The sequence below is a fragment of the Aedes albopictus genome, chromosome 3, assembly GCF_035046485.1.
Source record: "Aedes albopictus strain Foshan chromosome 3, AalbF5, whole genome shotgun sequence".
Taxonomy (NCBI): Eukaryota; Metazoa; Arthropoda; class Insecta; order Diptera; family Culicidae; genus Aedes; species Aedes albopictus.
Window position 1 is genome coordinate 114,852,066 of NC_085138.1, and position 24,717 is coordinate 114,876,782.

A 24,717-nucleotide genomic window follows, 5' to 3' on the forward strand; every position below is an offset into this window, starting at 1 on the left:
GTTGATCAGAGTGACATAAACTTACATAAAAATAAACACTTGTTTCGCAATTCTGCCACTAGGCGGCGCTAGTGAACAAACAAACTTTAGATATCTCATAGCTCATAATCCTGATAACTTAGAAAGTTGGTGTCTTCGGCAAAGTTGGTCAGTATGACATAAACTTACATAAAAATAAACACTTGTTTCGCAATTCTGCCACTAGGCGGCGCTAGTGAACATGCAAGTTTTAGAAATCTCATAGCTCAGAATGCTGATAACTTAGAAAGTTGGTGTCTTTGGCAAAGTTGATCAGTATGACATAGACTTGCACAAAATTGGATACATGTGTCAGAATTCTGCCTCTAGGTGGCACCAGTAATCACGCAAATTTTGAAAACCTCATAGCTCAAAATTCTGCAATCTTGGAGAGACTGTATTCTTCATTGATGAGATGCTTGGTTTGAAATTCTGCCCCTGGGCAGCATGCATATTTTATTAGTTGTATACCTTGATTTCAGTCAGACTCGAAAGGAATCCTCCGTGGAATTTTTAAACTACTGAAACTACTAGACGAATTAAAAGAATTAAAAAAATAAAGAATTGCGAAACAAGTGTTTATTTTTATGTAAGTTTATGTGACTCTGTTCAACTTTTCCAAAGACACCAACTTTCTAAGTTATCGGGGAGAGCGACACTAAATTTGCTAAGCCGAAAAACCGCCAAAAAAGTCGAAAAAAGACGAAAAAACCCGGTAAACGCCACCTAGTGGTAGAATTGCGATACAAATGTTTATTTTTATGTAAGTTTAATTCATACTGATCAACGTTGCCGAATACGCCAACTTCCTAAGTTATCAGAATTCTGAGCTATGAGATTTCTAAAATTTGCAAGTTCACTAGCGGCTCCTAGTGGCAGAATTTTGGAACAAGTGTTTATTTTTATGTAAGTTTATGTCATACTGATCAACTTTGCCGAAGACACCAACTTTTTAAGTTATCAGGATTCTGAGCTATGAGATTTCTAAAATTTGCATGTTCACTAGCGCCGCCTAGTGGCAGAATTGCGAAACAAGTGTTTATTTTTACGTAAGTTTATGTCATTCTGATCAACTTTTCCAAAGACACCAACTTTCTAAGTTTCCGAGGGAGCGACACTAGTTTTGCTAAGCTGAAAAACCGATAAAAAAGTCGAAAAAAGACGAAAAAACCGGTAAACGCCGCCTAGTGGCATATTCGAAACAAATGTTTATTTTTATGTAAGTTTATGTCATACTGATCAACTTTTCCGAAAACACCAACTTCCTAAGTTATCAGGATTCTGAGCTATGAGATTTCTAAAATTTGCATGTTCACTAGCGCCGCCTAGTGGCAGAATTGTGAAACAAGTGTTTATTTTTATGTAAGTTTAATTCATACTGATCAACTTTCCCGAAGACACCATCTTCCTAAGTTATCGGGATTCTGAGATATGAGGTTTTGAAAATTCACTTGCTCACTAGCGCCGCCCAGTGGAGGAATTTCGAACTTCGCAACTCATCGTCAGTAAGTTATTGGCGGACCTAACAACTTTCCCGAAGACACTATCCTTCCAAATTATCAGGGTTTTGAGCTGTCGCATATCGTAACGTTTGCTTGACAACCTGATATGGTTCCTGTACTGCAATTTAGCATCAAATTGTTGATGGTCCCTCTAGCGGCCAAATTGCCAACCAATCATCTGAACCAAAGTTCTAAATGGTAGATCTTATGAAGCCCTTAAACTTTGCCGAAGAAAGTATTGCGTTAACTCGTAACACACCCGTGATAATAGGCCACACCCCCAAAATGCCGAAATCCCATAAGCTCTTAGTCTCCTATAACGCTCACCCCTGTCTAGTAGGAGTTCGTTTAATAGGAGTCCGTTTAATAGGAATTCGTTTAGTAAGAGACTCGACTGTACTTTAAATAGCGAAAGATTCCTATAAGTTCAACACTTCGCAGAACTTTTAATGGGTATGTGGGGGCCCCTTCGTGATTATCTAGAGTTTTTTGGAATGGGGCACACAGATGGCCCCAAAATTAAAAGAAAAATGTGTTAGGATTTAAATTGAATTTTACGAAATTCAGTATCGATATGGAAGTAAAATTCATGAGCATTGCGAAAACGTCCCTGGTATCCTAATTACAGGACCAAACATATTTGTTTACTTAGCTTAAGGTAGCAGCTGAAATTCAAGGGCCGCAGTTATGAAAATTAAGTTCTGAACACATGTCAGGTCAAAACAATTATAAAAATAGTTTGTCGATTTTTTTTGTTTTCTTATGAAAAATAAGTGAAATCAATGCAATGTATCCAACGATTTCATAAAGTATTTCTTACCATGTATTCCTTGAAGAATTTCTGCGAGATTGCCTTCGGGAATATGTATTACGATTTATCTAGCTCTAGCAGTAACTTCAAAGACTTCTACAAAAATTCCTCTAGGATTTACTTCAGACCTTTTTCATGGATTGCTTCAGGAATTCTTCTAAGCATTGATTTTGGAATGCTTGGATTGATTCCTTCAGGAACACCTCCAAGAATTCCTTCAGGAATACCTCTTTGGATCCCTTCATAAAGTCCTTAGAGGATTATGTCATGAAGTCCTTCAACGAACTCTGCAGATGAACCTTAAGGGATTTCTCCAAGATTCTTTGAGAGACTTCTCCAAGAAGGAATCTTGCAGGAGTTCCTCATGGAAAATACCTTTGATGAATTTCTGAGATCATGCTTGATCAGGTATGGCTCTTGAATGGATTCTTGTGAGATTTTCTGAAGGAATTTTGGAAGAATTCCCGAAAGAATCCTTGTAAAAATGCATGCAGGAAGTTTTGCAGGAATTTCAAAGGAATCCTCGAATAATCTTCTATATGAATTCTAAGATGTATTCGGAAAGAATCATTGGGTTGATTTTGGAGATATGTTTGATGACATTCTTGACGGATTACTACAGTAGTGTGAAGTAGTAGTAGAACTACTACAAATACTATGAGGAATCGCGTAAAGGATTCCTGAAGAAATTTTGAAGGCAAAGGAATGTTTGGAAGAATGCCTAGAATATTTTTCAAAGAAATCTATGACATAACCCCAAAGAATTCCTCTCAAATTCGTTGATGTGGATTTGCAAAACAATTTCTATAGATTTCCGTGGAGAAATTTCTGATGGAAGCCTTGGTGGAATCTCTTTAAGATCCCCTGAGGGAATTTGTGTTGGAATCCTTTGGAAATGAATGTGTTCACCCTTGCAGAGTTATCTGAAGGAAAACGTTGAGATATCCCTGAAGAAATTTAAAAAAACTAACGTAGCTTGAAAAAATCCTTGGAGAAAAAGAAGTCTTCTCTGGAATTTCTTAAAGGACTCATGATTGAATCGTGAAAGGGTAATTGAAAAAAAAATGCCTAAGGAATCTTTGGACGATTTCATACAGCAATTATTGGAAGACTTCTGAAGAAATCTTTGAAATGCTTGAACAATGCTTCGTAAGAAATCCTTGAAAGGACTTCAAGAAAAACCAGTTGTGGCATTGCAAAAAGAATTCTTGCAGAAATTTCTAAAAACAAATATTAAAAGAATTTCTAAAGAATTTCTCTGGGAAATTTGCTCAAGGGGTAGCCTCAAAGGAATCGTTTGCTGATATATTTAAGAAACTCTTGGGAATTCTTGGGAATACAGAAATTCCTTCAGAAACGCTGTAGCAACTTTCGAAACGAATCTTGGAGAAATTTCTAAAGAAGTCCTTGAAGTTATTCCTAGATGAATCGTAAAAGATATCTAAGAAAGAGTTCTTGGAGTTCCTCATTTGGAACAAATGCTTGATGAAATCCTTAGAAAAAATCTTAGAAGCTTCGTGAAGAAAATTCGAACGAAATTGGTGTTATCGCTAAGTAAATCTTTAATGGTATCAATAAATGGAAACCTCGGAAGAATGCCTTAAGAATTCATGAAAAAAATTCCAAAAAAATTTCTTGGACGAATTTTATTGATAATTCCTGAAAGAACTCTTACATTTTTTATTGGAACTTTGCTTTGGAAATGCATTCGGCGAATTTCCTGTGAGCTACCCCGTGGAAATCTTTAATATTACCTTTGGCGAAGTTTTTGTTTTGACAAAGCTTTTGGAAACCCTTCTAGATATTTTATTGGATTTGATCCTAAATTGCTAAAAGATTATTTTTGGGGTTTTTTTGTTTTTTTTTTGAAAACTATATCGGCAGTTCGTTTGAAATTTGGTTCAGTATCTCATTCGAAAACTTCTGGGCAATAATATTCGAAATTGATTTAGGTTTTTAATTTTTCAAGATATCTACGATACATCTTTTCGAAATTCTTTGGGTAATAGCTCTAGAAATTTATCAGGCAAACCCTACAATATCCCCTTCAGCAATTCTGTGGAAGTTTCACTGGCAGTCCCTTTGCTAATATACTTGACTTTTGTAATTCTTTCAATAGTTCCTTTCGGAATTCATTAGGCAGGTACTTTGAAAATTCCTTAGTTAATTTGTAAATTGAGGCGGCAATTTTAGAAAATTCCTCCATTATTTTTTCAAAAAATTTCTTTGGTAATTCCTTACGGATTTCCGTCTATTGTTACTTATAAGATTTTATGAGATAAACTCTTGCGAAATAAAAAAACAAGCCTTTACAATGGAACGGCCGAAGAAAATCTCAACGAATTATCTAAGAAATTTTCGAAAATCTAAGGAAGTTCACAAACCATTTCCTAAAAAAAACACAATTTTTTTTTGAAGGAATACCAGTAGATTTTTTTATTTACCACTGTTCTTTGGGGAATTTCTGAGAGAAATCTTGAAAGAATTCTTTCATTTTTTTATTTCAATCAGTTGAATCTTTAAGGAAATCGCAAGAGAATTGATTGGATGAACTAATAAATAAATCTTTGGAAAAACTCCTGAAGAAAGTTTGGGATGAATTTCTAAAGCATCTTTGAGTGGAGCGGTTTTGTTTAGAATACTTGACTATCACGCCTAGGACTTGGGATCGAATCCCACTCCCGACATACTCACAAAAAATGTGGGTTCTTACTTCGGAAGGGAAGTAAAAACGTGGGTCCCGAGATGAACTAGCCTAGGGCTAAAAATCTCCTTAATACAGACAAAAAAAAAACATCTTTGAAGGAATTCTTTTAGAATTTTCCATAAATCCTTGGTATAATTCCTAAAGCAATCCCTGCAAAAAGCCCAAAAGTAATCTTTTATAGAGCCCTTGGAGAAATTCTGGCAAAGAATAATTTATCCGATTGATAAAACCTTCGCAGAGGTTCCTATTAACATATTTGAAGAAATTCCGAAAGATTTGTTAGAAGAAAAATTTAAAAAAATCTCGTAGGAATTTTTGAAGCGATTACTGAAGAATTCTCTTAAACTTGCATTAATTACTTAAAAGACGCTTCTAGGCATTCTTAAAGAATTCTCGAAGAAAGTGGCAAAACAGTCATAGGAAGAATCCTTGTAGAAACTTCTGAAGAAATCATTTGATTTTATCTTATCAAATCATTTATTATGTAAGCATATGCGCTCCTATTTTCATCCTACTGAAAGCAAAGGAATGAAGCGCATTTTTATATTTTTGTTAGAAGTGAGCACGAATGATAACAAAAATTACGTTTTCAATCGGCGCAGATTTTTTTGGACGAAATTTGAGAGTAACTTCTGGAGGAATCAATGATAAATCCTGGAGAAATGCTTGACTGAGATGCTTGAAGGTAACTTCGAATATTTTTTTTTAGAATGAGAATGAGAGATTTTTTGTAAGAATTCCTAAGGAGTCTGATCAAAAGTCACAATAGAAATTTTTAGAAGAGTTCTTAGAGAAATGCTAGCAAAAATTCCTGAAGGAATCCTTTCTAAAAGAAGCTTTGGAAAAATTCTTAAGAAATCTTCAAAGGAACGCCTATATAAGTAATGAATACTTGAGGAAATTCCAAGATAACTTCTTGGATAAATCAATGGAGAAATGATTTACATCCGTGGAAAAATCGTTTAGGGGATATTTGGAGGAACTCCTGATAGAAACTATGGAGGAATGGTTGAAAAAAGATTGTTTTGAAGTAGTCTACCCAAGCAGCACCTGCAACATCATCCAAAATGTGGCTTTATATGCTTTGGTCTAATTGACTTGCACTGAAAGCACATGCAACTTCCATCTTGTCAACTAAGTTGCATTTAAACTCCGAATTTCATAAAGTTTCGGCTTTGTTTCATAGAAATCACCAAATGCCTCGTGTTTGACATCGATTCGTGGAGGCGGAGCTTACATATTTCTCACAAGTGATAAAACAGTCAGCTTGCATTTAATGTGCTATGTTACAGTCATGCAACATCATTTTGACAGTTCTCCAACTTGTGACAAAGAAGGTGCAATGAAGTAACAAGTCACTTTAGTAGCTTTTATGGTGTGTTGAGCAGCAACTTTCTCATAGAGCGTTTGGTGTAGCATGTAAGGTGAGTAGTTAATACTCCTGGTGTCCATGGTTCGAATCTGGACTAAATCTTTTTTCCATTTTTTATCATTTCCTCTAACTCAAGTTGCATAACGATTCAGAATCTGCGCTTTTTGGGTTTCAAAGAAGAAGCAATTGTGTTCTATCGTCTATAATACGGACAGTGAATAAATTGCACTAAGGTTGCTGTTACTGGCTTTGAAATAAGTCGTGTTGCTTGGGTATAGTACTTTTGAAAACATCCTCGGAGACAACACTGTAAGAATACATGAAAGAGTGTTTAGAGAAGTATTGAATGGCACCCATTCATGAATTACTTGAAACATTCTTGAAGACAAATTATTATTCAAGTAAGATTTTTTCAAACAAAATGATAAAGCAATTTTTGAAAGAATTCATAAAGGATTACTTGATGCAATTCAAAAATAAATTGTCAAAAAATCGTCATAATTCTTAGTAAAAAATTTACGTTCATTGATGGAACCCCGGGATGTATGCTTGCAGAAATCTTCGAAGAAATTCTTGAAGGACTACAGAAAATATTTTTTAACCTTCAGTCAGTCAGTTGGCCACCACTGCCAGCATCACGCTAATGCTGAGAAGTCGAGATTTTTTTTAACGCTTTGTACAAAATACAACGGCGTGATTATTTGAGAGTTAGAAGAATAGATTTAACATTGTAACATATGTATATCTGCAATTATCATGGGGCCCACAAATTTGGTACCGCACCGGGCCCCCAAATTCCCAGCTACGCTATTATTGCATGGACAGGAACGATATGCAGAGGTTTATGCTATTGCCAATGGTGCGCGGCACAAGACTGTGCCAGTTGTTGTGCAATAACCGGGCAGGAAATTTGCTGATAGACAAAACTATGGTGGCAGTCAGGGGGAAGGAGCACTCCAAAGATTAGTTGAAAGACTATCACGCCGAGGACCTGGGATCGAATCCCACTCCCGACAAACTCGCAAAAAATGTGAGTTCTTCCTTCGGAAGGGAAGTAAAACGTGGGTCCCGAGATGAACTAGCCTAGGGCTAAAAATCTCGTTAATACAGATAAAAAAATAAAGATTAGTTGAAAGGTAGCACCAAGAAACAGGATTACCATAATGGATGACGGCCAAGCAGGTGGAACTTCCAATACTGGATGAGGTTAAGAAGACCCATAAGGAGCTGAAAACAGCATGGCTGATGGGATGGACGAGATCCCGGTTTAAATACTTAAGAACGGAAGTGAACAGTTACATCAATCAATGCACCAGATTATTGTAAAGATTTCGGAGGATGATGAATTGACTACTAGCTGGTTGGATGACCTCATATGCCCAATTTACAAGAAAGAGCACAGACTGAAGTGTGGCAATTACAAAAGGATTAACATTTTAAAGGGCTGCAAAACGGTGAGACGAAAAGGAGAGCGTTCAACATAGCTCTGGTCCTCACAAGTTCCTACCTCATGCTTCCACGGATCAAGCGATGACAAAGACCGCAAGTTAAGAGTTGTGTGCTTAGCTGGTAGTGCAGCCTGGGCACTGTTGTCCTTCTGGATGTTCTCAAACAGCGTCTGTTCTGGCATCCTGCAGCAAAGTATGAAATGCTCCTCCACCGGAAACTATACTTACCTGGCAGCCCTACCACGCCACCGGGGACATTAGGCCAACAAGCTACTGTTCTCAATACCCAAAAACCGTTACAGAAAACGAAAATGAAAGATTACGAACTGGTTCAACGGCATCGACTTTTAGCGCGAATTGGAACTTGGAATGCATTAACCCTAGCCCAGTAGGATAAACTGGCACAACTAGCCAATAAGGCATGTCGTATGAAGCTTGAGATCCTAAGACTGAGCGAACTCCGTTGGCCGAACTTTGGAGAGCTCAGATTGGCGTTGGGTCAAATTCTGCTATATTCTGGCCTACGAGGTGAACACGAGGTGAACACGCTCCGTGGAGTTGGTTTCCTGCTAAGCGCTCACGCCCACGCTGCGCTCATGAAGTGGGAACCTATTAATGAGAGGATAATTGTATTATCAAGACGGTCGAAAATCAACCAATATTGTAGCCAGATTCAGAACACGGGTTCGAAACCTTACCATGATCCAATGTTATGTGCCAACCGATGCTGCTGAATTGCAAGATAAAGAGAACTTCTACGGTAAACTGAATGCTGTCGTGGACAAGATTCCGAATGGTGATATCAAGATCCTCATGGGCGACTTCAACGCGAAGGTTGATTCCGACAACTCGGAATATGAGCACGTCATGGGACGCCATGGTCTCGAAGAAATGAGCGAAAACGGAGAGCTGTTTGCAGAGTTTGGTGGCATGGGTTGCAACAATGACATGGTGATTGGGGGATCGCTCTTTCCTCACCGACCATCATCTCCTAATCGGCGAGATCCGACTGCGCATTGCTTGGATCCATCGACATGAGGAGAAAATCGGGTGCCGGTTCAACACACGCCAACTGGAAGACGCTGCTCTGAAAAGGTTCTTCGTCGAGGAGCTAGAGAACCGTGCTGCGGATATTCCAGAAGGTTGAAGCGTGGAAGATCAATGGAGCGCCATCAAGACTGATTCAACAATTCCACCACTCGCCAAATCACTCTCGACCTGGTTCGACTGTTTTCAGGGAGCTCCAGGGGTATTTGGACAACCGTTCTACACATAATTGTCCCATGTTATATGGGAATCCCTATGTACATGGGGCATCTATGCGTAGAACGGCAGTGCAGGTCTCTGTAGCGTTCCAGGGTGTCTCAAGGAGTATCTGGTGCTGTCAAGGGTGCTTGAAGGGGACCTGCCTGACAGTCCTCAGAACTCCTAAAATCCCCGTATTTTTTTTTGAATCCTCCTGAACGCATTCAAATATTTTATGAGACTCCCTAAAACCCTCTGAAATACCCAGAAACCCCTTGAAACGACCTCAATAGAGCCCTTAAAACGTAAATCCCCTTGAAACGTTCCGTAAATGCCTTAAAGCACCTCTGAAAGCTTCCTAATCCCATTGAAACGCCCTTTAAATCCAAACAATTTGAAATGCCTCTTGGAATGCCATAAAAAGGCTCTAGAAACCCCCAAAAACCTTCATGAAAACCCTGAAGAACCCCTGAAATGTTATTAAACGCTGGAGACCTCTACCCTGAACAGCAATAAAATCACCCTGAAACGTCCCAGAAACCTCCGTAATACCATTTAATCAATTTTAAGATCACTATCTTCTTATTCTTTTTTGGTTTAACTTCCTCACTGGGACAAAGCCTGCTTCTCAGCTCAGTGTTCTATAAGCACTTCCACAAGTATTAACTGAGAGCTTCCTCTGCCAATGATCATTTTGCACGTGTATATCGTGTGGCAAGCACAAAGATACTCTATGCGCAAGGAAGTAAAGGAAATTTACTCTTCGAAAAGTTCCTCGACCGACCGGGAATTGCACCCTCATCGTAATCATGCTAAATACCCACGCCTTTGAAGCTGTGGCTATGTGGGAACCTTTCTAAAAAAATATTTTAATTCGAACATCATAAACTCAGGAAGTTTACTAAGCACAGATCTTCTACGACTCTTCTACACGCGAGCACCGATGTTTCACAAATTGTTTTACAACGATCGTCTCTATTATGCCGACTCATGCTACTTAAGATTCATTACAGACTACAATATGATAGCTTGATTGATGAGAGCCCCGGTAATTGAGCAAGCTGCTCGAGCACCACCCGTGTCAAACCTACTATTTTCCGCCCATAATAAGCTTGCTTTCACGTGCTCCCAATCATGCCTTGAACAATGACTCCGCAACTATACTTACTCCACTTGTCAAACGTTACTTCCTTGCGGCGGTTCCAGCGTTCCTTCAGTGCGTACTTGAGCATCTTGTCCGAGGCGTCGATCGAAACCACCTCGAAGCCCTCCTCCAACAGCATGATGGAGTCCACGCCGGTTCCGCAGGCTACGTCCAGAATACGCTTGCAGCCATTGTCCCGGAGTTTTTCCACCAAAAAGTTGCGGTAGTTCTCCGTGCGGGACTTTTTGTCCCCGATGAAGATCTCCCACACCTTGGCGGCCTTCCCGTCGGCGTACTGGTCGCGGACTCCCTCGGCTGAGATGCCATCCGAGCGCGATTGGAACACGGTGTCTGCTTGCGGCATTTTGCTGGACTATAGGTTAATTGACGACGACGGCAGTGGCGGCGGCTGAGCTGTAAGAACGAGTGTGAACATGGAGAGATAAGAGAGGTTGAAATTGTTTTACTACAAGCGCAAGCGAACGGTAGATTACTCGGGGAGGGTCAAGACCGAGTTGGAAACAAGTTTTGCGTGAGATTATAGTTAACTCGGGTGTGTTGAATTAAGTAATGCAGTGGGTAGTTGTTTTGCTAAGACACGCGTATGCATTAGACTGATTCATCAGATAATAGAGCTGTTGGCTACTTCTTACTGGGTGTGAAACCCAATTGAAATACATTGAGCTCAATGTGTAACGACATTAGTTGGGTTCATTAGACTTCATTGATTACGATTTTTCTTCTACTAAGCTCGAATGTTTAGCAGCAGTTTTTAATATTCAATACTGGCAAGAGTATTGGAGTCAAACTCAAATGCTTTTTCTTTATTCTTGTACCAGTCTGGTCCACCAGTATGTGGTCTTGTGCCGTGGCGGTCAAGTTGAAGGAAACCTGCGATTGAGATGGAAATCATCAAAAGGCCTTGACAATGTCTGGTACGAATGTTACGTCAAAGGTGATTACGGTTTACTTGGAAACAAATGGCCTAACAGCTAAATGACTCATAAATGAAGATAATTATGACACTAATAGTATTGTTTGTATAAAATGCCAATTAAACTTTGCATTTATAAAAGTTTACCATTGCATTCTATCGTTGAGGTTTCTTTGATGAGGAGACTCATTCAGACAATTTTATTTACAGCTGCGTTTATAAAACGGCTTTCATTGTTATTTTTATGAACACAGAGATGCCAGATATACAGATGCATCTGTATTATACAGGTTTTGACCTTCTATACAGACAAGATACAGAGCACAGAAAAATAAATAAAGATTCAAAAAAAAAATATACACTCGGAAATAAAAGTGCTCCGATATTGCTCAAATTCGGTAGGAATGGTCTATACCAAAAATAATTAGAACCCGTATATTTTGTATCGCCATTAGAGTGGCCATTTTGATAATTCGATGGTCCAAAAAACGACTATCCTAATTTTTTTAATTTTCAAACCTACATAATTTTGGAACTGATTTGCAATCTGTTTTAACAAATAAGAAGATTATCATTTCTAAATTAAAAAAAAATTCATATCGCGAAATAAAATTAGTAAAATTTTAAATGCAAATATGACTAAAATATTAGTTTTTAAGATTTTCACAATGTGGGACCAAAACGACTATATTTTTTCAAATTTGTATTACGAAAGTTTAACTATTTTTACAGTGTCGGACAAAACAATAAGTCCCCCGGTCCTAATTTATACAAAACTGGCAAGTTTGATGATATGGCACTTAATTTATAGTAAACCGATTAGGCTGAAAGTTTGGCACTTGACATGGAATTACGTGAATTTTAATTTGTATCAAATTGAGTTCCATTCACCACTTCAAATGTTACAGGTATCTGTTTCGGGACGGAGCGCAAAAAAATTAAATCTCCATAGAAATGGTTCAACTTTGGCTATTCTGAACTCTCAGACTTTAGACTTTCAGACATTTAGAAGACCTACTCTTCATCTTTCGATTTCTAGTTTTGCCCACGTAAATAAATCGGAAAAAAACGTGGGGATTCGGAGGTACAGACGGTCTCTAGTAGCAACGGATGTCACACTAACATTCCCTTCCCGAATGACCGTAAGGACATGGCCGGCGCCGGTACTGACAATGCAAAGTTTTGAACCTTCAAAATTACACATTGAGGATGGAAAGCTTCACCCAGGCCCCATCCTTTTGGTCCCATGTGCAATGTTGACTGTTCTGGTCAGTAACAGAGTAACAACTACGAATTGTACGGTCATCTCATGCTCATGCTCATGCGTAAATAAATCGGAAAAAAAAAGTTGTGACAGATAAAACTTTTTCTTATTTTACCATTTTTGCTCACTCTTTGTTAAACTTGTTGTGATTAATCTCACACGCAAAGTAAACAAAAGTTTGCTTAAACTCATGCAAGTATAATCAATAATTCATCTATTAAATCAGTTCACAACACATAAAACAAAAACTAAATAGTTGAAAAAAAAAAAAGCAACACCGTTATTGCTCTACAGAACATTTGTGTTGGTTCGTCACGTAAGGAGAGAGTAAAAAAATCGAAGATTGAAAGTGAAGATTGACATTCTCATGTTTTCATTCGTGTTTGGCCACATTCATTGTCAGCTGAATGCCTCTCTTTTTTCATTCAATTCTTTGTCAGGAATATTTTTTCGCACGTCGTAAAATGCCCAATTTCTGTTAACAGACGCACAATCCGACTTAATGGGCAAATAGAGAATTAATAATATAATTAATATTCTAATTAACTACTATACAAAAGTTTTGAGGTAATTGGAAGTATAATAGGGAGTTACGGTCCAGCTATATTTCTTAGTGAAAATTGTCAGTGACAGAAAAATGAATGAATAGGTGAAAAAATTCATTCACCAAAATGAATTTTATTTTGATCCCTCAGTTGACAATCTTCAAAATTCACGTTGAAATTCACTCATTGAAAATGGAAATTTTAAACTCTGCCGTGAGGGATATACGATGCGAAAAAACGATGCTGGGTCATTAGGCCGAATGGTCATCAGGACGAATTGAAAGTTAGCCGTTGTTTTTACCTTTTCCAACAATTTTTGCCAAAAACTAGTTTAACAATGAAACTAGAAAGAATAGCCTATGCAGGCATGGAATCCTCCTCAGAGCAAAACAAGAGAACAAAAAATCTGCTCCGCGCTCCCGCATTCAAAGCTAGAGCGTTTTCTCTTGTTTTGTTTCAGCTTTCTGCTTGTAGCTTGTGACTCCAAAAAACGTGCGGATTGATTGCTCAAAAAAGTGCGTTTCCTCAAAGTTGAGGCACTTTGTGTACGCCGGGAGTAAACATGAATATGTTTGTGATAACAAATCATTTATTAACAATTGCACAAATATTTATATGTGCAATTATAACATACCACCCGATCGGCGAGCTCATACTGCGAACAACACCATAAAAATAGTCCACCAACTTATCGGGTTCCTCAAAAAATGAGGCACAAAAAAGTTACACTTTGTGTTGATTCAAGTGGCTCGAAGTTTCTCTTTGTCTCGCTCTCGTTCTCTCTTTGTGCATCGCTCCCGCACAAACGACTTCGGTAGGAACGCACAAAGCTAAAGAGAGCAAAACCGTTCATTTGAGGCACATTGTGGGAGCAAATAACAAGCCTGAGCCTATGTTTTAAAGAAGGAAAAATTTATGAATTGAATAAAACACAATTTTAGCAATGATACTAGAAAGAACAGCCTACATTTAAAAGTAGGAAAAATGCATGAGTAAAATATCAGTAGATTCGGCATCGATAAAGTACCTTTGTGCCTGTCACACGATACACACATGCAAAATGGTCGTTTGTAGAGGAAGCTCTCAGGTAATAACTGTGGAAATGTTCATATAACACTAAGCTGAGAAGCAGGCTTTGTCTCAGTGGGGTCATAACGGCAAGAAGAAGGCCCAATGACCATTCGGCCTAATGGCCATTCGGCCTAATGACCTTCGGCCGAATGGCCTGACACCCGATTTTAATGATGGTTATTTGTGTTCAAATCAATAAAAGTGTGCCCAAGTTTAAATGGCTTCCTTAATTTTAGCACTAGTTTATCAATCATCAATCATCGGATACTCTCATACAGTGGTACAAATTCGTTTAAACGCACCTACTTCTCAAAACATTATCTTTATGTTGCTGTATATTAAAATTTATGATAATACCGCTCTGAGTATCACTAGTGATAGTACTTGTAAAAATGCATATTGATATAAAAAATTGTGAAATAGTTTGTCAATAACAATTATGTAAAAAACGAAAAAAAGTGCGTTTAAACGAATTTTCCACCAAAAACGAGACAGTTATTTCCTGATAAAAATAAAATGAATTAAAAATAATTCTTCGTTCCTTTTGCAGATATTGTATTACGTGATTGACTATCAAAATATATACAATTAAAGTACGGATGACCTTTAAGCAAAATTTACCGTTCAAAAATCTGGTGCGTTTAAACGAATTTGTACTACTATATCCTTTGGTACTGGCAATCAGAAACTGGTCCTATTATTTTGTCGTCTTGTATATCTGTAACTTCTGATGTTGTGAACGGAATTCAATCAATTGAACACAAATCAAAATTCACGCAACTCCATGGCGACTGTCAAAATTTCAGCCAAGTCGGTCCTTTGGAAGTCCTCAGGTTTTGGAAATATTGAGGTGAGTCGATGCAAAATTGTTGCAATACTTTTTGTGAGCCTACACTTATGACAATTAGTGTGCGTCTGGAATAGGGTGGCCCACAATTATATGAAAAACAAAAGAAAAAAAAATGCCAAGTCTTACCTACTGAATTAGTTGCTTTTGACTCTCCCAGGGGCTACGTTCAAAATTTGAGTAAAATCGATTAAGTCTAAGGGGGCACTCAGCGAGCTTGATGTTTGTATGGAAAAACTTGGCCAAATGTATGCAGAAATCTTAAAGATTTCGATTTTTGCCGCTAGGTGGCGCTGTAAGAGTTCAATTTAAAAATGCTTCGGTATTCTTGTGGGAGGGAGGGAGTGCGTCCAGCGCTGTGTTACGCTTCATACAAAATTTCAACATTTGCCGGGGGAGGGAGGGGGTCTAAAGTTGCCAAATTTTGCGTGACGTAATATTTGAACGAATCTTTTATGGCAAATAATTGAATGGGTGTAGAGACACAGAAAAAGTGGGATTTTAAAGTTAACATTCAGTGCTTCGACATAATGATTTTTTTGCATTTTACAGTAGAACTATCGAATCTTTTACTTCATTTTCTTCTCGTCATAACATTCCTACTAGAACACAGCCTTCTCCCAGCTTGCTGCAGTTGTGATATACAAAAGACCTAGTGGAAGCGGAACTGGTTAGCGCAGTTTCAGTCATAACTTCCAACATTAGCTGTCAACGAATGAAAATGAATCTACATCTGATTGACAAGTATAGACACTCATACTGCCCAAATCGGCTAAGTTTCCGCTGCCTTTCCACTTTAATTGTCAGAGCCTAATCTCTAAAAAATATCTGTAGAAACCTTTTAAAAATTTTTTGGGAGAGTTCCTGGAGAAATTGCACGAGGAACTACGGGATGCAACCCTCAAGGCATTCCTGAAGGAATCCAGTAAGTAGTTTTTGCAAAAACCTTCACAGGATCTCCGAAAAAAATTCGTAATAGTAATTTCTGAAAAAAAAAAACCTTACAACAATCTTCGTAGAATTTCCTGGAGGCATCCCTGGAGGGATTCCTGGAGCATTTCCTGAGAAACTATTGAAAGTATCCCTATTGCAATTTCTCAGGAAATCTCCTTGAGGAGTCCATGGAAGAATTCCTGAAAAAAGTACTGGGGAAATATGGAGCAGTTTAACGATAAATCACAGCAGAAATGAGATGATAAATTCCAGCATAAATTCAAGGAGAATTTCCAGCAAGATTTTCTAAAGGAATTTCAGAAGCAATACCAAATGATTTTCGTATAGGACACATTTCAAGAGAGACTTCCAGAAAATCCATAGAGGATGCGTTATTGAGAAATCTCATTGAAGAATCCTAGTGAAATATTTAGAGGTATTCTGAATAATATGTGAGTAATAAATAAAGGCATTCATAGAGGAACATTTTAAGAAATTCTTAGAAGGGTCCCTGAAGGAATCCTAAGAGGAATTCCTGAAAAAAATATAAAGGAATTATTGCAGAAATATCTACAGAAATCTCTTAATACATCGCACGAGGAGCTTCTGTAGAAATTACTGGATAAAGTCCTGCAGGAATACCAACATGAATTTCTGAAGGAACCCAGCAGGAGTACCTGTAGGAATTAATGCAGGAAGAATGCTTGAAAAATTCTTAGTTAAATATCTGAAGCGGTTCGTATAGAAATTCTCAGAAAAATTCTTGGAGAAACTCCCGTAGAAATTCCTGAAATAATCAGAGCAGATATATATGAAGGAATCCCAGCAGGATTTTTCGAAAGAATTTCTGGGAAAATTCCTAGAGAATTTTCTGGATAAATCCACGTAGTAATTTCAGGAGGAATTATTGGAGAAATCTTTTGAGAAACCACTAGATACACCGCTGTAAGAGCTCATACAGAATTTTATGGAAAAAAGTCCTACAGGAGAACAGCAAGAATTTCTGGAGGAATCCCAGCAGGAGCTCTTGGAAGAATTCCAAGAAAAGCTTCTGGAGGAATCATAGGAGGAATGCCTGAAGAAATATTATAGGAAAATATCGGATCGGATCGTTATGGAATCCCCGAAGAATTCCTGGAAGACTTTCTGGCGAAATTCTTGAAGCAGTTCTTGAAGCAATCCAAGCAAACCTACAACATAAATCTCATCATAATCCCAATAAGTAAAGATGGAGGAATTCCAAAGATGCCGGGCCAACAGGCAACAATTATTGTATGTTCTTGCGCACGGGCAAGCAACAAAACTATGCTTAAGGTGGTAGGTTCAATTCCTGGTTGGCCCAGAAACGCTTTATCGTGGAAATTTGCTTAACTTCCTTCCACTACCATACATGTGCAGGACGATCTACATGTGCAAAATAGGCAGTGGGGGATCTCAGTTAATAATTGAGAAAGTTCTTATAAAACACCAAGCAGGCTGTGCCCCAGTGGGAACGCTACGGCAAGAAAAGAGAAAGGGCAAAAACTTTTCAGAAATTTAAAACGATACTGGTTGATTGGGCGCTAAAACGGCATAAATGTGTTAGTTTGCAAAAAAAAATTGACCATTTTCAAAAGATACAGGAGATTTGTTCATTACGTAATTTTTGTATGACGCCAAAAGACATCAAATTATTTAATACTAATTATAAAACGGCAATGCTGAGTGAAAAACACTTTTATTTTTTTACTTCAAAAATGGCTGACAAAATCGGGGGTAGACGAAATCGAGGGCTGACAAAATCGGGTCCTCACTGTAGTCACCAATAAGAATATCAAAGCTCGTCGAGCGCCCCTTAGACTTAACCGATTTTGCTTAAATTTTGAACGTAGCTTCACGGAGTCTCAAGCAACTAATTCAGGAGGTAAGTATTTCTAGATTTTTTTGTTTTTCATATAAATGCGGGCTACCCTAGTCTGGAATGACCATGCGTTTTCATAATATTAAAATAGTCGTTGATTTAACCTTTATTTATTATTAATTTATAGTTATACATGTATATAGCCTGGGTGAACTCTGTTAGTAAAAGCATACCAGCAAATTCGCCTGCTGCAGATTGATATACAAACACTGTTTCATTTTTTTTGTATAGATTTCATTAAGAACTACAAAATAGATTATTTCTTTAGAATTTTTAGACCATCTTACAGATAAAATCTAAGCAAATTTGGCATTGCAAGAATATGAACAGCCTGTAGACGAAATCTTGAATAATTCTTAGACGAGTGCCGTGCAAAATTATAAGGAAAAGAAAAGAAAAAGAATAGTCCGGAAAATTGTTTTTTTTTGCAACACAGATAAACAAATTTTGAACAAACTTAAAAAGGTAAATGTGTTAACACTTTTAAAAAATGAGCATTAGTCCAGCGTTTCTCAAACTATGGGTCATGACCCCCTGGTAGATCGCGAAGGTTTGAGCGATTAACAATCTTCTTTAACTTATATTTAATTATATTGTCAGCTCTTTTCAAAATTTACAAATATTGTCTTAGGGAGTCAGCAGAATTGTTTCTGGAAATGAGGTTTCTCCTTGGTTCTATCCGAACTTTTTTTTTATTATGAGTTTAAGTCTAGAGACAGTCTGCTTTGAGGATTTCCCCATATGTTCAAAAAATATAAGCTCAAGGTGGTGCTATCAGTGAGTATTTTAAGTTGGATTTACACGGTCAAAATATAATGCAAAGCCAAGTAGCTACACTTTTAGTAAAAATCTAAGAATATCAAAAATCAGCCAAAAAATCACACCAGTTTTCGACAAAAAAAAAACAATAAACTTTGGTATTTGTTCTCGACGGAATTATCTGTATGTTTTATCGAATTATAGATACAAGTTAACTTGACAAAATCTTAGTTAAATTTCGGTAATCTGAACTTTTACCGAAATCGTAGCAGCTGAATCGGTAACTCAAATAAAATACAGATAAAATAATTTTAAAAATTATAATTATTAGAATTATAAAACTTCTTTTTGAAATGTTCCCACTTTGGGCTGGATCTTTTTGATAAATCCTAAATCTTATGCACGAAAAAAAAGAATAAAAAATAGCATGACTTGAAGTGATAAAACTGTGGAAGAATTTCTGAAATCTGGTTTGTGCTATAGTGGATCCGAAATGGTTTAATTTTTATTAGTGACAGAAAAGCCACTAAATCTAATTACTTGAAAATTACTTTCTGTTTTATCGACCGTATTCTATTAATAACTTGATAATTTTATGGCTATATCGGTCTTTTTCTATTCATAGTATAAGGTAGTAGAGATCAAAGTGGATAATGAATTGATACATAGATATGATAGTATTCGCTAGGTTGCGAACAAGAAGGTGAAATTAGGCAAGTAGGCCATGTATTGAACAAATACATCGAATGCGTGAAACTTCTGCCGTACGAACTGTGCTTTTAAACAGGTCGGCTTGTTTGGTAGTTCATACCACCTTACCATGACTGGCAAAAGTTTCAGGCACCCCCTATGTATTGTTCTGTTTTCATCACAAGTTCTATCGATCAGTAGCTTTTTCGGAATTCGCACTCCGTTCATAGGGGTATGCCTATATCGCGGCGTGTTCTTCCTATTAGCTTTTTCGATCTTTTTTGAATCGAGTTTTGACTTGTTTCAAAATACGAAAAAAGTGCTGTAAATAAAAAGTCAACCTTTCTAAGAATAAGTTCGATGTAAAGCAGCTTATACCAACCAAATATTGGATAAGCGATCAAAAGTATTCATTCAAAATTTTGTCCACACTTTCCTACGTAACTTATGTCGCCAAGGTTTATTATAATTAAAAGTGGGTCGCAAGCTGGAAATGTTTGAGAACCGCTGGTCAGTTGATGTAGGGCGTTTATTTGGGTGCTAGCCAAGGATGCCACGAAGCTACGCTACGGCTCTACCTGAAAATGTCACTTTTTGGATTCGACTGTGATAGATTTTAGCTTGAAAATGTCCTGATTAAATAGCTGTAGGGGAACAAAGCCCAAAATGCCAAGGTGGGGTAAAATGGCCCAACTCATAAAATCATTCCTGAATGGGACTTGATCATTACTATAGGTGAATGGTGTCAAGATATGGTTGCATCGAACATTCTTCTAGAAGCTAGGCCACCAAACCCACGAAAAATCTCTTGATTTCCCAGTGAAAATTGGCAACTTCCGGTTTTTCGTGCTTGCAATTAAGGTTTTCTAGTGATTTTATTACCAGCCAAGTGTTTCCAACGAGATTGAGGCACACATGGGGGCGCATGGTTGCTGATGACTACGCTTTCCATGTTAGGGGTCATTCAAATATGACGGTCATCGTTTTGCGGGGAGTGTGGTAACACTCCGTTCATTGAGTATATAAAAGAAGCGGGGCAGAGGGGAGAAAAGGAGTAGGAAATGCCCGAAAACTGAGGAACGTAATTTTTGAATGTTTTCATGAAGTGGCATCTTACCCCATGGCAGATGGTCTTTTTGCACCACTTCCGTTTTTCAAACCAGTTTTTGAAATCGCTAAAAATTGATGAAAATGCAATAGTTTAGTGAATAGTTTTGCTGAAGTATTGAGCAAATATTGTCTAGTTTCTGTTACCACTTTGAAAGCCTAACATATGAGGCTAAATATCATTAAAAACGATGAAAGTTTGAAAAATGGCATCTTGCCCCACTTGACCCTATTTGATTTTTGTCAAGACTGGAAGAGCCATTTTCAAGCTACCTGAAAATGGTCAAACAGCGAGTTTCACGATTCCCAATAGGAAACGATCGGTGAAGCACTAGATTTGTAGTAATGAGCTGAATTTTAGTATGGTGAGAAGGTGAATTCTCCGTTTCTGCTAAGAAATGGTAGAAAAACCGTGGGTATTATGATTCCTTGTCTAATTTGATGCTGTTTGAGCAAAACATTGGAAAATTGTGTTCTTGTTTTCTCCATTTCTTGTTTCTTTAACAGCACAGTAGAATTGTACTCCGTTCTGCAATGATGCAGTAAAGCATCCTTAGGGGCCGTCCATATACCACGTGGACAGAAAATTCATGGTTTTTGATCCCCTCCCCCCTCCCCGTGGACAAGCGTGGACTTTTCATTGACCCCTACCCCCCTCCCCCAATGTCCACGTGGACTTCCGAAAAAAAAAATGATTTTTTGTTATATTCCTAAAATAAACGGAAAATTCATTTTGAAGTTTTTTTTTGAATAATGTTTTCTTTTTTCTTCGTAAACATTGCCTAAAATACCAATAATTAACTACTTTAAGAATAACGAATATTTTATAGAGTTACATAAAATACAAACAACATCAAAAAATAAAAAAAAAACAGGAAGAAAACTTTTTGAGTGATTTCATTTTAAAGTCTTTCTCAAAGAGGAACAAAATAGGTAGCTACAAGTTTTCAACATTGTTTTTAATTGAGCTTAATGTTTGTGGGAGTATGGGTTCGATTCCCGCTCCAGTTGGTGAAATTTTTTTCGTTAATCGGAAAATTCCCCACTGGGTGTTTCGTGTGATGTCCATCGCCTAATGTAAGTGATTGCTCAGTCTGTTCAATCTCTGGTTGAAGACGGTGGTTTTTAAAAGGTTTTTTTTTGTGTTAAGAATCTTAACTTAACTTGAGATAAAGTTTTTTTTTTAATTTTTGTTGAGATAAGATTATGTTTCTCAATATCTTACAAAAACAAGAATTACAGCAACTTTTCAAAAATGCATAGAGTATAGTCGAAACTTAATTATTTTACTGAGATTTAGACTTCAATAACCTATAGAAACATCTTAAATTTTAAAGGAAGCTCAAAAAAATGATCAAGATAAACCTGCAAATCTTCACATGTATTTTGAAACTTCGGAGAAGTTTACAAAATTTGATATGAAACTTCGAGAAATTCACACAGAACTTCAATGAAAACCCTCTGACGGAAACACCAAGATTTGCATGGTCTATACTCCATTTTAAATCTCCGGATTATTCCTCGATGAACAAAGTAAGTAATTAGAAGTTGTGATAATTTTAAACAAATTAGTCGATGAGTCAATACCATGATTTTTTTCCTTGAAGAAGTCACGTCCAAATAAAAAACAATGTATAGTAATATAAAATGCAAAGAACTGTTGTTGAAGAAAATCTCATTAATAATGCGACATAATTGATTTCGTTTGTAAATCTTTGTTTCTTAATTCTTATGGCAATGTTGTCCACGTGGACATTTGACGAACCCCTACCCCCCTCTCCGTGGACAAGCGTGGACTTTTCTCGAACCCCCTCCCCCCTCCAAGTTGTCCACGTGGTATATGGACGGCCCCTTACCTAATTTGATGCTGTTTGAGCAAAACGCCTGTTTCCAACCACATGCTGTTTCTAGCATTCATGCCAAATAAAATTGTTTGAAAATGTATCTTGTTGTCATCCAAAACACAGGATATTCAATTTTTTCCAAATGAATTCTGTCATTTCGTAGCATAGCAGATGATAAAAAACTATTCGTGTGCAGAAACTAATTAACCGTTATGTGTCCGACAAATTTTTTGCTTTTTTCTACACCGTGTATTTTAAATGGGTGCTGGGTACCCGAGTACCCTGTCGGCCACATAAGGGTTAATTGAATAAGCTTCGTTTGAACATTTTATTTGAAAGCCCACTCAGATCAATGTTATCCCGTTGATCAATAAATCAATTAAATAAATTCCTGGCTTACGCCTGCTTATCAATGTGTATTCTATTACATTACCACTTCCCCAATTATTAACTGAGCTTTCTCTGCCAACGACCATTTTGCATGTGTATATCGTGTGACAGGCACGAAGATACTCTATACCCCAGAAAAGCAAGGAAATTTCCATTACGGAAATTTCCTGGACCGACCGGGAGTCGTAACCAGTCACCCTCAGCATGTTCAAGCTTAATATCCGCACGACACTTTGACTACACAACTATGTAACAACTGCCAGCATAGACTGCTCTTGATCATATTATCAATGTTCATCAGTCCGGGTATCTGGAACAAATCAATCTCTATAGTTTAAGATTTTGATATGATTGCATTGGATAATCGTTTCAGCACACAATGGTCATCTATCTCGTTTAATGGTGGGAAATAGCGGTATGTTCGCATGTTTCGTTCTTCATTGATTAAGTTGATTTGGTACCGAGTGTTATTGCGTGTACAACGTGAGAACAATTTTGTAACTGTGTGTGGACCATTTCGTTGATTTCACATTTCCAGCTTGTGAAGCAATGTAAACCTATCGTCGGCCTTTTATGGAAGATTTATGCTTTAAAGCCTTAACTAGGGTAGGGCTGTTTAACGCTGACTGCTATCCGTAGCATGACATCGAACAGAACCCCGGGGGTTGATCGCATATCAGCCGAGATGCTCAAAGCTGACCCTGTAGTATCTTTGCTCAACTGCTGCATCACTTTTTCTGCAACATATGGGAAACCGCCCAGCAAACACACGATCGTATATGATGTTCTATAAGATGCTAAAGTGGAGGCGATATACGTACACTTTACACGCAGGTAAATGGGAGCATGTACGCGTATGGCCTCAACTTTAGCATCTTATGTAACATCATAAATAAGACTTTGTGTTAGCTGGGCGCGACGATTCCGGCCGACTGGATGCAAGGCGTCTTAGTAAAGGTGCCCAAAAAGGGTGACCTGACTGTATGCGATAATTGGCGGGCGCAAAGCTGTCCCCGAGAAAATCCTCAGCCTCATTGAAGCACAGAACAAGGCATTTTCATGCAGAGTACTGCATAACGGGGTCGTTGCAGGAGTGAGGCAAAAATATATACTATCATCGCTACTGTTCCGCATCGTAATCGACGAGATCTTGGTAGATGCGATTGATCGGGAACCAGATCGTGGGTTGCTGTGGCACCCATTACCATGGAGCACCTAAATGACTTTGCTGATGACGTTGCTCTCCTAGCTCAACGGCGCTCTGATATGCAGAGGAAGCTCGATGATCACTCCTCGGCAGCAGGTTCTATCATCAAGGGCTGCTCTTGCGAGTTTAAGAAATGTACGGAAGAGCAATCAGATTAGTCGACGCATCAAAAACCGAATGCTCAACTCAAACGTAAAATTTGTGCTGCTGTATGCCAATGAAACCTGCTGTGTATCAGCGGAGAACACTCAAGAGCTGCAGGTCCTAATCAATGTATGCCTGTGGTACATAATTCGTGCACGGTCGACTCATAGTTGGATCTCAAACGCCTAGCTCGACCGTCGATATAATCGAAAGCGTTGGACTGGAACCCAGCAGGACGTCGTAGGAGAGGCGGGTCCAAAAGTTCATGGCGGTGCAGTCTCAACAAGGAAATGACGAAAGCCGATATAAGTTTGACCTGGCCACAGGTCATGGCGATGGCGTGCAACCGTCCAGGACGGAGATCCTTTTTCGGCTTTCTGCATCACCGTGGGTGCGCAGGACTGAAGTAAGCAGTAAGGGGCTGTTCATAAACCAAAATTTGTCAATCTCAGACCCCCCTCTTTCCTCGTAGACTTTTGTCCATACAAAAAATTTGAAATTTGTATGGAGCGTAGACATTGGTCAGGCCCCCCCTCCCCCCAAAAAGTCCACGTGGTTTATGAACGGCTCCCAAGTAGCGTCGTGAATATACAACCATCTTCATGCTCAAAATCACTTCGATCTAAACCCAACCATGTCAAGTACTACAATCCAGCTCTTATTGTTCATTATGACAAAATGGCGACCGAGTTTCCAAAAACAAAAATCAAACTGATGAGCTTTGCTTTTTTAAATGAGGTTCCAAACTCCAGCATTTAGGGTATTGTACCATTTGGGCAGGTGTTCCTATTTTGGGCATTTGCCGCTATAACTAAGTTAATTTCAAACCGATTGA

The 24,717-nt window shown here is 38.0% G+C and overlaps 1 protein-coding gene across 1 annotated transcript in view; it reads right to left on the reverse strand.

Moving 5' to 3' along the window:
- Window positions 1–24,717, reverse strand: part of LOC109430495 (glycine N-methyltransferase) — a 29,680-nt gene that overhangs the window by 4,198 nt on the left and 765 nt on the right. Inside the window, exon 2 of the mRNA XM_019706560.3 lies at window positions 10,272–10,661. Coding sequence (XP_019562105.2) covers window positions 10,272–10,611 — 340 coding nt within the window. The 5' untranslated portion in view covers window positions 10,612–10,661. The remainder of the gene's footprint in view (window positions 1–10,271; window positions 10,662–24,717) is intronic.